Genomic DNA, 15,451 nt, shown 5'->3' with positions numbered 1-15,451 from the left:
TAGGATCGTGGAAGTCTGACAGCTCAGGAGACTGGTGCCGGTAAAGGTAGTTCACCAAAGGTATGCTGTTGGTTCTGTGGACTTGAGCTTTGTGGTTTTTCCAAAAGAAAATTTGTGTTGCCATTAAGAAAGCTTTTTCTGTGATCTCCTGAAAGATGTCTTAGAACCTGCTTTGTGAAGCCAAACCATAAAATCAAAAGGGTGTGTGTGTGTTTGTAAAGGCGGAACTTGGATACAAAGACATTTTACATTTTCCTTTGCTTCTCTTTTCTGATCTTTTCTCCCTTCCCCCCTCCTGCCTTCTGAGGCATCTCATGCACCGGTTTTTGATGCCTAAACAGAGGAGGGAAACGACCACCTCACTAATGACATAGGAGAGTGATGATTCTTACACTGCACTTATTTCTGGCAATAAAGAAAAGAAAAACCCCAGGAGGGCCAAGTAATTCCCAATATAAATGAGGTTTACAAATATAAACTTGCCTTGGCAGAGCAGAGAGCCAGTTCTGGCTGGAAGGTGTCCTGCAAACACAGCATTGCCAAGGCAGCTACAGCACCGAGGGAGTTGGGCGGGAGGCGCAGGACAGCAGCCGGAAGCCGTGCTGCTGACGTAGGGAGACTTTGAGAAGCATCATGATCATGGTGGGAAAAAGAGATCTGTTCTCCCTCACATTAGAGCCTGTGCTTTTTCTATTTACAGTGGCCTGAAATGGGATTGCTGCGGTGAGCTAATAAAGCCCTTGGTAGGCCTGTGTTTCTTGAATGCATTTGCCTTTGCCTTTTTTAAAAAACTGGCACGTATTTTTAAAAAATAGTTAATAAAAAAAATAACCTTATCAAACTGTTGCAGGTAACGTGGTATAAACTTATTGTTAATGTGAAGAACATTATTCTGCTGGAGGAGCGAGTCCCAAAGGCTGCGTTTGGCACTGTCCTATCACTATGTGATCTTCTTCTTGATGACAGCGAGCTCTTTCTGAAGGTCACTAAATTTGGGGCGGTTTTCAGGTTTATAATCCCAACACTTCATCATAATTTTAAAGATATCCTCTGGACAGTGCTGAGGGGCTGACATCCGGTATCCTGAAGACCCAAGAGAAGAACAACAGGGAATTTAGAATGGAGACAAGATACAAATGCTCAGGCAGGGGGTTATGCAGTTTGTAAATTTAGTACCTTATGTTGTAGGCGTAATTGAAGCAAAAACCTTTTATAGGGCACTTTTTTTTTTCCTATAAGTGAGACAGATTTCAATATTACAAAGCCATAGAATTACCTTCTAGTTCAGAACTCATTTTTTGTTTATTGCAAAGTCTCATGTATGATACATCACGTATAACTGCATGTTTTATTTGCTCTAGGTATTTGCTTTTAGATGGTGTGGGCAGAGTTTTAAAAAAATCACCTGTACTATCTAGGTTTTTGGAGATGAAGAAGGGATGATGATTTAATAAACACAGTTCAAAAGTGAACTAAAAATGAATGTCTATACTCCTTTACAGTCCAAGAGGAATCTTATCTTTAATTCCAAGTTGCCGGGCATTGTCCCCAGTGTGCTGGCTGGCGGCCTGTGTGTGTTTGCCTCAGGAAGGAAGACAGCTGAGGCAGGAAGAAGCGGCAGTCATCCTCCTACACCCAACTCTACAACCTGCCCCTCTTGAGTGGCCTGAGGCTAAGGCATTGCCATTTTGTTAAAAGCATTCTTTCTGTTGAAAGCTGTGGACCCCACAAGTGCATGCTCAGGGTCACCTTCCCCTACTCATTTCCATCTCTGATCTGGGAACACCATGCGTTTTTTTCAGAAGTTACACAAAATTCTCTAAAACTTCCTGAGGTCTAACCACACTTCAGCGTGCAGTAATATTAATGATGTTTATTTGTCATAGTACAAAAAACAGGAGCTTGAGGAACGCTGGCCTGTTTCCCTCAAAGAGACTGAATGGCACCCCTCACAGGGGTCATGCCAGGCAGGGGGAGTGAAGAAAAGCCTAGAGTTGCCTATTTTTAAAGACAAAAAGTTTTTTGTTGTATAAGAGCCACACGATCTGAGGGGTTCAGAAACAGATTTATACACCTCTGCTGTCTCTACAAACTAAGTGTGCACCCTCCCCCACCCCAGGAAAGCCAGACACACCACAGTACTGCCCCTGGGGGCTGACGTGCCAGCACCACCCGCACGTCTTTGGCTCACCTCTTTCCACCTGCTCTCGCGCTTGCTGATTCGTCATTCCAGGGTACGGGCAGACTCCGAGACTGAAGGTCTCCCAGAGGAGGATGCCGAAGCTCCACACGTCACTCTCCGAACTGTATCTCCCTGGAGGGCACACGGACCACAGCCAGATGAGAGGAGAGGCAGGTGACCATTTTTGTCTGTGTATTTCTCTTTCAGTCACACAGTTACACATTAAACTTACCAAAGGACCTTTAAAACTAGTGGTCCTATTCCCTTCACCAGTTTTACTTTCCAGAATTAGCAATGTTACAGAACAAGTGAAGAGTCTTCAGGCTGCTAATTTAACCAAAACAGCTTTCAAATCACTTTTTTGCCACCAAGAACAAATACTCAGCCAGCATGTAAGCTTACTGTCCCTGTGGTATCTAAATGAGATGAACGGTTTATATAAAAAAGACATGAATTTGTACACATCAATGCCTAGGAGAATAAGTTAGATTCCTGCAATTTTGTCTTCTGCCTGTATCATTTTCATTCCACTAAAATTAAAAACAAACTTAAAGCAATGAGGAAAGTTTGTTAACTTAGATTTTTTACTCATTATTGTTTACAGATACTCTTACTTGCTTAAAGCTCTCATTTTCTCCACTGAGAGTTTCATTTATGAAAATATTTTTGTATAGTTTGACTAGAGTAGAAATTAGCAAAGACGGCTGATAAAAACAACTTCTTTAAATTACACAGACTCTTGTTTTGTCAAAATATCTTGGTACACCTGTTTTATTAGGCTATATAAGCTGAGCTCTTAGGATATTTTTTATAATCTTATAAATTTAGCCAGCAGGTGAAAGACCTGTACTCTGAAAACAATGATGTTGAAACAGACAGAAATAGGTGGAAGGCTACCTACTATGTTCATGGATTGGAAGGATTAATATGACTATACTACCCAAGGCGATTTTCAGATTCAATATAATCCCTATCAAAATACCAATGACATTCTTCTTAGAACTAGAACAAATAACCCTAAAATTATATGGAACCACAAAAGATCCTGAATAATCAAAGATATCTTGAGAAAGAAGAAAAAAGTTGGGAGTATCACGTTCCCTAGAGTATTATGTTCCCTAATTTCAAACTATACTACAAAGCCACAATAATCAAAACAGTATGGTACTGGCACAAAAATGGAACATACAACAAGTGGTGTTGGGAAAACTGGACCACTCTCTTATGCCATATACAAACAAACTCAAAATGGATTAAAGACTTAAATGTAAGACCTGAAACCATAAAGCTCATAGAAGAAAACATAGGTAGTAAATTATTTGATATGAATCTGAGTAATGTCCTTTTGGATGCATACCCTTAAACAAGAGAAACACACAAAAGCAAAAATAAATAGGGCTCCATCAAACTAAAAAGCTTCTGTACAGCGAAGGGAACCATTAATAAACAAAAAAAGACAACCTACTGAATGGAAGAATATATTCACAAATGATATATCCAATAAGCGGGGGGGGGACATTGATATCCAAATTATACAAGGAACCTCAAACAACTCGGTAACAAAACAATAATCCAATAAAAAATGGGCAGAGGAGATGAACTATGCATCCCTATGTTCACTGCAACATTATAATATTGAAGTTATGGAAGCAACGTATATGTCCATCAATACATGAATGGCTAAAAAAGATGTGATTGATATATATATATATGCAATAGAATATTATGTTGCAATAAAAAGAATGAACTCTTGCCATTTTCAACAACATAGATAGACCTAGAGGGTATTATGATAACTGAAATAAGTCAGAGAAAGACAAATACTGTGTGGTATCACTTATATTGGAATCTTAAAAAAAAAAAAAAAAGAACCAAACATAAAATAAAAACAGGCACATAGAAATGAAGATCAAACTGATGGTTATCAGAAGGAAGGGATGGGGGAATATATGAAGGGAAATACATACTCAATAATATTGTGGTAAGTCGCATGGTGGCAGGTGATTACTAGAATTACTGGGGTAATTACACTGTAAGGTATGAAAATGTCAAATCATTGTATTTTACACCTGAAAGTAATATAACTAATAAAATATTGCACAACAACTACACTTCAAAAAATTTTTTAAATATAATGCTTTAGCCCTGGCTGTTAGAGATAGCTGGAATTAGAATTTTGATTTGTAAATATTTTTTCCAGCTTGAAATAAAATACAGCTTCAACTAAAATAAACTTATTGAAAGGCAGAATTTTATTTGGCATAATTGCTTAAAAGTAAGAGAAGTTATAAAGGCAGTATAATGTAGAACACCTAGCAAGCAGGTGTGAGAATAAATTCTAGAGAACTGGATTTTACTGGTTATCCTTTAGTGTCTCTCAAGTCCACTTCCCGCTCCCTTAAAGGAATGCTATAAGGAGGTGCTTAAAGATATTTTGTTGTCTAAAGAAAACCCCTGAAGGACACAAGCGTTGCAATCCTATCTTTTATCCTGTGGATGACCTCCTCAGGAATAGAGCCTTAGAGTATTAACCACCACCACTTCAGTGAAGAATCACTATGGAAAATAGCAGAGCTGTTTTCCCTGGATACCAGAAATAGAATTAGTTTGTGATCACTAGAAAGCTCACAAAAGCTTCTCTTAGTAGCACATGGGAAGACAAATGAGGGGTGAGGCTTACTATTCGTGAAACGTTAACTTTGAAAACGTCATTGCTGGTGACTAGAACAGCTTCATCAATTTCTCATAATGACAACTACCTACATTTGTCTATTCCATAGTATCACTGGTGTACAAAACAGGTTCTGGCTTCTGAATCTGCCCCAACTAAGTTCCAAACCAATTACATTTCACAGATTTATCTGGAAAACATCTGTTGGTTCCACAAAAACTTAAACATAGAATTACCATATGCGTCCTAGTGTTTGGTTAGAAAAATTGAAAATAGTTACTCAAATCCATGTACACAGGTGTTCATAGTAGTGCTATTCACAATAGCCAAAAGGTAAAAACTGCTGAAATATACATAGTAGTGCTATTCACAATAGCCAAAAGGTAAAAACTGCTGAAATATACATCACTGGATGAATAAGCAGATTGTGGTAAAAACATACAGTGGAATATTAATCAGCCATGAAAAGGAATAAAATAATACATGCTACAACATGAATGAACTTTAAAAACTTTATGCTAAGTGAAAAAAGCCACACACAAAAGGTCACAGAGTATATGATTCCTTTTCTATGAAATATGCAGAATAGGTAAATCCATAGCATCAATGTGTTTGCCAGTGGCTGGGGAGATAGACGAGTGGGGAGTAACTTCTTAATGGGTATAGGGTTTAATTTTGGAGGGATGAAAATGTTTTGAAATTAGATGGGGGGTGGGAGTTGTATAATATTGTAAATAGTACGAAATGCCACAGAATTATTCACTTTGAAGTGGTTAATTTTGTTACAGGATTTCACTTAAATCTTTTAAAAAGCTTTACTTGTCTTTAATTTAGGCACTAGATTCAGACATTTATAAATGCCTTATTTAATCATGAGGTAATTTTTCATTTTAAAGCAACATAAAATCTTTTTATGATATTTTAATTCAAAACATACAACACCCATTCACCAACCCATGGTTCATACACTGCTTCCCTTAATGAAAATGCAATTTCTAATTTCTCTTAAAGCACAATTTTTAAAAAAGATTCTTGGGCTGTTACCTACCTTGTTAAGGACCATTTCATCCCAACCACAGATAATGCAAGCTATATTTATGTCTAATTACAAGGACACAAAAATTTAAGCAAAAAAAAAATTCCTTGCCATTTAAAAATGTAACTCCCATCTCTCTCTTCCCACAAGTTCCAGAGGCTGAGATGCTAAGAAATCATGCCAATTTCCAGAGTGAGAAACTACAGAACTGATTTGCTTAATACTTTAGAAAACTAATATTAGATGAGGCTACTGGACCAATTATAAGAAATTCAAAAGAAACAGTTCAAAGCCATAGCAACACTTTCACTCTATGTATAATTTAGAATAAAAATTAGGTAATGACATCAGCATCATGTTAGAGTTAGGAAACCTCTTGGCCTCTCCCCTTAAAGCTGCAAGTGGGACAACTATAATGCAGTCAAGGATTCTCTGCTCAACACAACAAACACATCTGAGAGAGCTGTGCGTTGAGACATCAGAAGGTGGTGTATTGAAGCAAGCAGGGGAGTCAGGAAGGGGGAAGGACAGAGGAGAGCTGCAGAAGCAGTCTGAGGCTCTCTGCACCTCAGGGAATTCAGCAGTAGTGGAGGGCTGGGTTGCACCCTCCAGTCAGCAGACCAGAGGGCCAGAGTAGCCGGTGCACAGAGGCTGAGCCCAGGGACAGAAGTTGAGAAGCAGTGTAAAGGGTGGTGGCTGCAGTCAAGCAGCCACAATCACCAGGGGAAAAAAAAATACAAAGCCACATGTGTGTGATTCTGCCCCATATCATCTCTCATATCAATAGATGCCAAAACATTTGACAAGATACAATATCCATTTATGATCAAAACACACAAAGTGGGTATAGAAGGGAGTACCTCAACATAATACAGGCCACATATGACAAACCCTCAGCTAACATACTCAATGATGAAAAACTAAGGGCTCTTAAGCTAGGATCAGGAATAAGACAAGGCTTCCCAGTCTCACCATTGTTATTCAACACAGTACAGGAAGGCTGAGCAAGCACAATCAGGCAAGAGAAAAAAATAATGGCATCCAAATTGGGAAGTAAGAAGTAAAACTGTCACATTTTTCAGATGAGATGATTATATATATAGAAAACCTTAAAGACTTCACCACAAGATTATTAAAAACAATAAACAGGACTTCTGGTCAAGATGGCAGCATAGGCAGACATGGCTGGCCTCTTTGCACAATCACACCAAAATTACAACTAAAATATACAACTACTACCACTCAGAACTGAAAGAAATCAAGTTGAATGGAAGTCTGACTACTACAGAATTAAAGAAATGACATTCATCCAGACATGTAGGAGGGGTGCAGACCTGGAATGGGCTGGTCCCACACTGATGTATGGTGGATAAAAATTTGGGAGGGATATCTTGGGGACAAGGAGTCCCAGCCCCATACCGGGTACTCCCCCAACCCAGGGTTTTAGTGCTAGGAAGGTAAGTCCCCACAACTCCTGGCTGCAAAAACCAGCAGGGAATGAGTCAGTGGAAGAAACTTCTGGAGCCCTAAGCAGTTGTTCTTAAAGAACTCACACAAGGTTAACCTTTTCAGACTCACTCCCTCTGAGTTCCAGCACTGGGGTAGCAGCTTGAAAGGCACCGGTAGCATACAGGGAGGACTTGAAGTGTCTGACATCAAGGCAAGCATAGGCCATTGTCCCTTTTCTAAACAGCAACCCCCCCCCCCCCCCCCCCCCCCCCAGCTGGTAAGCTGGTGCCATATCTGAGACTCCATCAACCTGACTAACACTGTTTGACCAGCCTTGGAGATTCCCAGAGACTCTGTCCCACCCAAATTGCTTTTCCTTATGAATGGGTGGTCTTGGCTTATACTGCACAAATTCCTAAATCCTCTTAAACAAGCAACAGCTGGCCTCAGGAAGCACCCCCTGCTTGTCACTAGCAGCAACCAGCCCACATTCACAGCCTGGCTTCACCCGGGAATCTCCAAGTCGATCACAAAGGGCAGCTATCTCAGATTGCTTTATAGCTCAGGCAGGATGGCCCCAGGCAAAACATAGATAGGGGCTGACCTTGCACTGTACCACCCAAGAAACCCCAGGGCCAGTGAATCCAGTGGACAGGTACAGACCACATCAGAGCACCACTGCTCTGACCCTGCAAAGCTGATTCTCCGTGGAAGGTGGAGGTTGGTGGTAAGTATTCACAGCCAATCTTTGCAGCTGACTGGCCTCTCAGTAAATCCCTCCCACTGATCTGTCAATAGCAATAAAGGCTCAACTACAAGAGGAGGGTGTACTCAGCTCACACAAAGGGCACAGGGGGAGGCTGTACCACTGGACCCTACAGGACACCTGCTACATTAGGCCACACTACCAAGACATGGAGTCAAAGCAGCTCTACCTAATACATAGAAACAAACACAGGTATGCTGCAAAAAAGAGGTGACAAAGAAACATGACCCAAATGAAAGAACAGACCAAAACAACAGAAAGAGCTAAATGAAATGCAGATAAGCAATCCATTTGATGCAGAGGTCAAAATACTGGTTACGAGGATGCTCAAGGAACTTAGTGGAGACCTCAACAGCATAAAAAAGATCCCATCAGAAGAGAAGGATACACTAATTGAAATAGAGAACAATTAGTGTCGCAGGTTCAATTCCCAGTCAGGGCACATGCCTGGATTGCAGGCCATGGCCCCCAGCAACCACACATTGATGTTTCTCTATCTCTTTCTCCCTCCCTTCCCTCTCTAAAAAAATAAATAAATAAAATCTTTAAAAAAAGAAAAAGAAAAAGAAAAAGGAAAAAAAAACAGAACAATTTACAGGGAAACAACAGTAGAGTGGATGAAACTGAGAATGAAATCAATGATTTGAAACACAAGGAAGCAAAAAACCAATCAGAACAAGAAGAAGAAAAAAGAATCCAAAAACTTGAGGATAATGTAAGTAGCCTTTGGGACATCTTTAAGCATTCCAACATTCGCATCATAGGGGTACCAGATGGAGAAGAGAAAGAGCAAGAAATTGGAAACCTATTTGAAAAAATAATGAAAGAAAACTTCCCTAATTTGATGAAGGAAATAGACATGTATGTCTTGGAATCACAGAGTCTCAAACAAGATGGATGCAAATAAGCCCACTCTAAGACACATCATGATTAAAATGCCAAAGGTTAAAGATAAAGAGAGAATCTTAAAAGCAGCAAGAAAAAAAAGTTAATTACTTACAGGGAGTTCCAATAAGACTATTATCTAAAGTAATATACAGATTCAATGTGATCCCCATCGAATTCCCAATGGCATGTTTTAAAGAAATAGAACAAAAAAAATCATTAAAGTTGGATGGAACCACACAAGACCCAGAATTGCCAAAGTAATCCCGAGGAAAAAAAAGAACAAAGCCCACGATATCTCACTCCCTGACTTACAAACTACACTACAAGGCTCCAATAATCAAAACAGTATAGTGTTGGCAGAAAAATAGACACAGCAATCACTGGAACAGAACTGAAAGCCAAGAAAAAATGCCCACATATAAATGGGCAACTAATTTACAACAAAGGAGTTAAAAACATGCAATAGAGAAAGAAAAGCCTCTTCAATAAATATTTTGGGAAAATTGGAAAGCCACATGCAAAAGAATGAAACCAGACTGCTATCTGATAACATGCATAAAAAAACGACTCAAAATGGATGAAAAACATATACATATATATAAGACCTAAAAAAATAAAATACGTAGAAGAAAACATATGCACTAAACTTATGGACCTTGGTCTCAGTGATTTTTGTAAGCTTGACCCCAAAGGGAAGTAAAAACAAAAATAAATGAATGTGACTACATCAAACTAAAAATTGTCTGCCCAGCTAAAGAGACCATTAACAAAATAAAAAGGCAACCAACTAAATAGTAGATATTTGCAAATGATACCTCTAACAAGGGGCTAATATCCAAAATACATAAAGAACTCATACAGCTCAACAACAAAACCCCAAATAATTCAACTAATAAATGGGCAAAGGACCTGAATAGACACTTTTCCCCAGAAGATATACAAATGGCCTACAGATATAAAAAGATGCTTGAATTCACTAGCTACAGGGAAATGCATATCAAAACCACTAGGAGATACCACCTCACACTTGTTAGAATGGATATTATCTGTAAGACAACAAATAAGTTTTGCAAGGATGTAGGAAAGAAGGAACCCTTGTACCCTGCTGGTGGAAATGTAAGCTGGTACGGCCTTCATGGAAATAGTATAAAGGTTCCTCAAAAACTAATAGAGCTACCATATGACCTAGCAATCCCTCCTATTGGTAAATATCTCCCAAATTTAAACACATTCATTCAGAAAGACACATGTACCCCTATGTTCACTGAAGCATTATTCACAGTAGCCAAGACATGTAAACAACCTAAGTGTCCTTTGATGTATGATTAAGTAAAGAAGATGTAGTACATATATACAAAATGGAATACTACTCAGCCATAAAAGTCTTTGTGACAATACGGATGGATCTTGAGAGAATCATGCTAAGAGAAATAAGTCAGATGGAAAAATACAAGAACCACATGCACTGTTTTATTCACTCATATGTGGTATAAAACAGAAAGTAACAAATGAACAAATAAAACAAATAAACTCATAGACACAAACTACAGTGTGGTGATTATCAGAGCTGTAACAGGATGGAGAAAGGATGAAGAGGGTTGTTTGGGTGTTAAAAGACTTGACTTGGGGTGGTGAACACACAATCTTATTAACCAATGTCACCTCAATAAATACAATTTTTTAAGAATGTGAAAAAATCATTTTTTCAGATAAAAAGGAACTCCCAGATTCAAAAATCTTTGTGAGTATATCCATCTCTGAAATCTAGCAATCTTGCATATAGAAATGTGGTCAATGAGTCAAGGACTTAAGTTGGTGCTCATGTTTAAGTGTAAACTATGAATATTTGTATATCATAGTAACTTGAACTCTGTTGTACCCCCCTAATTTTGCTCATGAATGTTTTATTCTGATGGAGTTTTTTACCACCAAAAAGAGAGTGTCCAATCTTACCATAGTTAAGAGCTTCTGGTGCTGTCCATTTAATGGGAATCTGCTTTAAGCCAGAAGATGAATACACTCCACCGTCCTCTTGACGAGACATTCCAAAGTCACTGATTTTCAGAACATTATTTTCACCTACCAGGCAGTTTCTTGCAGCAAGATCCCTAGGTTACAAAACACAGAAAACACCTATTAAAACAAATTGAAAGCCACTTTCACATTTATGACTTCTCCACTTTGCATTTTTACATTTGCAATGTATATATAATGAGGTTAAGAATGCTTGCGATTTACCCGTCTTTCCTGTCACAGGTAAAAATCATCCACGTGAATATCTGCATATGCAACAGGCCACATGCTAATTTTCTAGACACCACATATATTTCCATTTAAATAGAAAAACACTGATTCTAAGGTTACGAGAAAAATTACAGAGAAGTTAAGCAAACATGGCATTATTTTTCCTTTGACTGACTCACTATCCAACAGAACTTTCTGTGATGATGGAAAGCTCTCTGTCCATGCTGTGGTGTTCAGTAGGTAGCCACTATCCACATGTGACTACTGAACACTTGCTATGGGGCTAGTGTGATAGAGAAGCTGAATGTTTTATTTACTTTTAGTTAAAGTTAAATAGCTGAATGCTGCTAGTGGTTAGTGAGTAGTAGCCTGTAGTGTAATCTACACCTTCCCAACACATTTCCTTTTTTAAAAATAATATAGTTTATTGATTACGCTATTATAGTTGTCTCATTCCCCCCCCCCCCAATTCCCTTCCACCTTGCATGCCCCCTTCCACCCGCATTCCCCTACCCCTGCTTAGTTCACATCCATGGGTCGTACATATAAGTTCTTTGGCTTCTCTGTTTCCCATACTATTCTTAACCTTCCTCTGTCTGTTTTGTACCTACCATTTATGCTTCTTATTCCCTGTACCCATTCCTCCATTCCCCCTTCCTCTCTGATAACCCTTCATGTGATCTCTATTTCTGTCATTCTGTTCCTATTCTTGTTCCCTTAATTTGTTTTTGTGTTCAGTTGTTGATAGTTGTTTGTTGTCATTTTACTATTCATATTTTTGATCACCTTATTTTTCCTTGGATAAGTGCCTTTAACATTTCATATAATAAGGGATTGGTGATGATGAACTCCTTTAACTTGACCTTATCTGGGAAGCACTTGGTCTGTCCTTCCATTCTAAATGATAGCTTTGCTGGATAGAGTAATCTTGGATGTAGGTTCTTGCCTTTCATAACTTTGAATACTTCTTTCCAGCCCCTTCGTGCCTGCAAGGTTCTTTTTGAAAAATCAGCTGATACTCGTATGGGAATTTCTTTGTAAATAATTCTCTCCCTTTCTCTTGCTGCTTTTAAGATTCTTTCCTTATCACTCATTTTGGGTAATGTAATGATGATGTGCCTTGGTGTGTGCTTCCTTGGATCCAACTTCTTTGGGACTCTCTGAGCTTCCTGGACTTCCTGGAAGTCTATTTCCTTTGCCAGATCAGGGAAGTTCTCCATTATTTTTTCAAATAAGTTTTCAATTTCTTGCTCTTCCTCTTTTCCTTCTGGCACCCCTATAATTGAGATATTGGAATGTTTAAAGTTGTCCCAGAGGTTCCTAAGCCTCTCATTGTTTTGAATTCTTATTTCTTCATTCTGTCCTGGTTGAATGTTTATTTCTTCCTTCTGCTCCAAATCATTGATTTGAGTTCTGGTTTCCTTCCCTTCACTGTTGGTTCCATGTACATTTCTCTTCATTTCACTTTTCATAGTCTTCACTTTCTCCTCCATTTTGCAACCATACTCAACCATTTCTATGAGCATCCTGATTACCAGTGTTTTGAATTCTGCATCTGATAGGTTGGCTATCTTTACATTGCTTTGTTCTACTTTTGGAGCTTTCATCTGTTCCTTCATTTGGACCATATTTTTTGTCTCAGCATAGCTATTACATTGTAAGAAGGTATTCTCCAGGGTAGGGCAAGCCATGTCACTGCATTGCTGTATGTGGGGGAAAGGTCTGAGAGGGAACAATGCCACTTACTCAACTCTTTAACCACTTTCAGTCACTTCTCCCAATACCCACAAGCAAATTTGGCCCTTCTGGTACTGATTCCGGGGTGAGTGGTTTTGTGTACATTCTAGGACCCCGTGGGTCTCTCCAGTGAACGCTCCTGTGAGGCTGGGAGTTTCTCTTGCTGCCTCAACCCCCATAAGTATTTCAAGTCAGGGGTTTTGAGGCTTTATTTCCCTGTGCTGGATAAGCTGGGAGGAACAAGTGGGAAGTGAGACAGACCACACAACCCAGTTCTCTGAAATCTTAAAGTGACTTTCAATACCTGCTCTCATCAGGGTATAACCATGAAAACACAATTCTGTTAAAGCGTTTACAAAGCCACAACCCTGAGTTTTGACAGAGGTACGATGGGCTGCAGTGCATATCTCCCAATCCCTGTCGCTGGGCTGCTGACTCCTTCTTGGGGCCAAATGCTATTAATCTTGTTCAGAATGAGCTTTCATTCATTTTATGCAGCATTTTAGTCATTTACAGATTTGAGCTTTAGTACTTTCCTCAGAATAACATCTGTGCTTTACAAACACTTTCACTTCTGTTGTCATAACTATCTTCACGGTACCACCAGAGAGGTTTGTCCTCTGTAATGAGGACTATAATTCCACAAGTGACCAGTCTAAAACCAATTTAGAGACACTTTCCATCAATGTAAATAACATTTCAATAACATTTACAGAAAACTTCCTTCTGGTTGCATTATGCTCAAGTGAATGGAAATGGCGTCTTTTTGGTGTAATCTATTAATTAAAATAAAACCGAGGCCTTCAGGCAATAAGTATACACTGCATAGTCACTGTTTGCCTAATATTCTAATAAGCGTTAGAGAAGAGAAAAACAGATTCGATCTCTGGGCTGAGAAGCCGACACTCTAATTTGGGAAGTAAGGCAGACATAACACCTTTCCTCCTTTTTTCCTCTCCATTCTGTTCCTTAGTAAGCTCACTGTTGGCCAACCCTGAGGCAGATTCTCTAGGATACGCACTGGTGCTCCCTGCCTCCTCACACATGAAACGGCTAGAAAACAAGCCACTGCATCCCAGACTGCGAATCCCACAGGAATTCAGAGAGGAGAAATCTCAGAACAGGCTGGCACTGTTGCTCACAGGAGGTATAAGACGTAGCTGTGTCTTACCGTACGTGGAGGACATAACAACAAACGCTGCCGACTGCCAAAGGGGTGTGGAAGTGTCCTACTTATGTCTGCTGTATATCTAATTTGAAGTTTCAAAGTCAGACTCCCGAGTGCGAGTGTGTACCAGAAGTGTCTTGCAAGTTGTATATAATAAGAGGCAGGCTAATTGAGGGTCGAATGAGAACAGAGAGCAGTTATGGAAATCCAGTGCCAGCAGGCAGTGGAGATGAGCCAGTTTTCTTTGCTCTCTGGAAAGCACAACAGTGGGCATTTTGCTTGGTGGCAAAGTTGCCTCTCAGAGCAAACGCGATGATAAACCAGGGACAACCAGGAATGAACATGAAAGACCAGGAGGCCAAGCCAATGCTCCTCTCTGCCAGGCTGCGTTACTCCAAACATCATTTACTACTTGCAGCTATGATTCCACAGAGTTGGGGCCTTGTATAAGAAACAGAGAATTACTGGTATTTGCTTTTTTTTCAGGGGAGAGGGGAGGTACTAAAACTCTTCCTACTAGGTCTGGATAATACTGAGCCACAGATAACTATGAATATTTAGGAGGAGAAAACCTCTTTAAGGCCCCGAGGTTTCCTCATTCTGATTAAAACACAGCCTGCTGCCAGCAACCCAGGGGGTGGGGAATGAATGAAGCCCGCTCCATTTGCCTTATTAAGTTCTGGTGAAAAGAGCAGAATTATAATCTTATTACTATACAACAAAATCTATATTATGAGAGTTGCAGGCATATTTGGGGGGCATTATAGAATAGTGGTTAAAGGCAAAAACTTTGAAGCATTACATCATATACTAGCTCTTGGACCTTTAGAAATTTACTTACTCTTAACCTTAGTTTTCTCATCTGTAAAATGGGGATAATAGTATCTGCTTCTTAAGGCTTTTGTGAAGATTAAAATATGTAAACTGCTTAGCACAGTTTACACAGTGAGTGCTCAGTAAATGCTAGCCACACACCGATACAAAACTGCACATTTATCACAGCAAAACATGAGTTTTAGCCACAGAAACCATGTGTTGGAGAATCATGCCCCTTCCCCCTCCTAAAAGAATGAAGCACTTCACAGTTTTTTTCTTCACTTGACTATAAAAGCCATTCAATTTAGTTCTCCTAATAGCAACAATTTGTGTAGCATTTACTATGTGTCAGGCACTTCTCTGAGCACTTTTTATAGATTAAGTCACTCATTTCTTCTAATTATTGTATTTAAGATTTTCAGTTTTCGATGATCAAACAGAAGTTCAGAGTTGGCTGACTTACCCATAGTTGCACAGTCAATAAGTGGAGAAAA

General features: G+C 39.3%; 1 protein-coding gene across 5 annotated transcripts in view; it reads right to left on the bottom strand.

Annotated features, from left to right (window-relative positions):
- Positions 1-75: 75 nt before the first annotated feature.
- Positions 76-15,451, bottom strand: part of FER (FER tyrosine kinase) — a 383,463-nt gene continuing 368,087 nt past the window's right edge. For all 5 annotated transcript variants that reach the window (XM_036020640.1, XM_036020636.1, XM_036020638.1 and 2 more), the window contains 3 exons: positions 10,946-11,100; positions 2,192-2,314; positions 76-1,083 (listed from right to left, as the gene is read on the bottom strand). In XM_036020640.1, coding sequence (XP_035876533.1) covers positions 941-1,083; positions 2,192-2,314; positions 10,946-11,100 — 421 coding nt within the window. In that variant the 3' untranslated portion in view covers positions 76-940. The remainder of the gene's footprint in view (positions 1,084-2,191; positions 2,315-10,945; positions 11,101-15,451) is intronic.

The sequence above is a fragment of the Phyllostomus discolor genome, chromosome 3 (assembly GCF_004126475.2).
Source record: "Phyllostomus discolor isolate MPI-MPIP mPhyDis1 chromosome 3, mPhyDis1.pri.v3, whole genome shotgun sequence".
Taxonomy (NCBI): Eukaryota; Metazoa; Chordata; class Mammalia; order Chiroptera; family Phyllostomidae; genus Phyllostomus; species Phyllostomus discolor.
The sequence above is the reverse complement of the archived record's forward strand: the minus strand, read 5'-3'. Positions and strand labels throughout refer to the sequence as shown.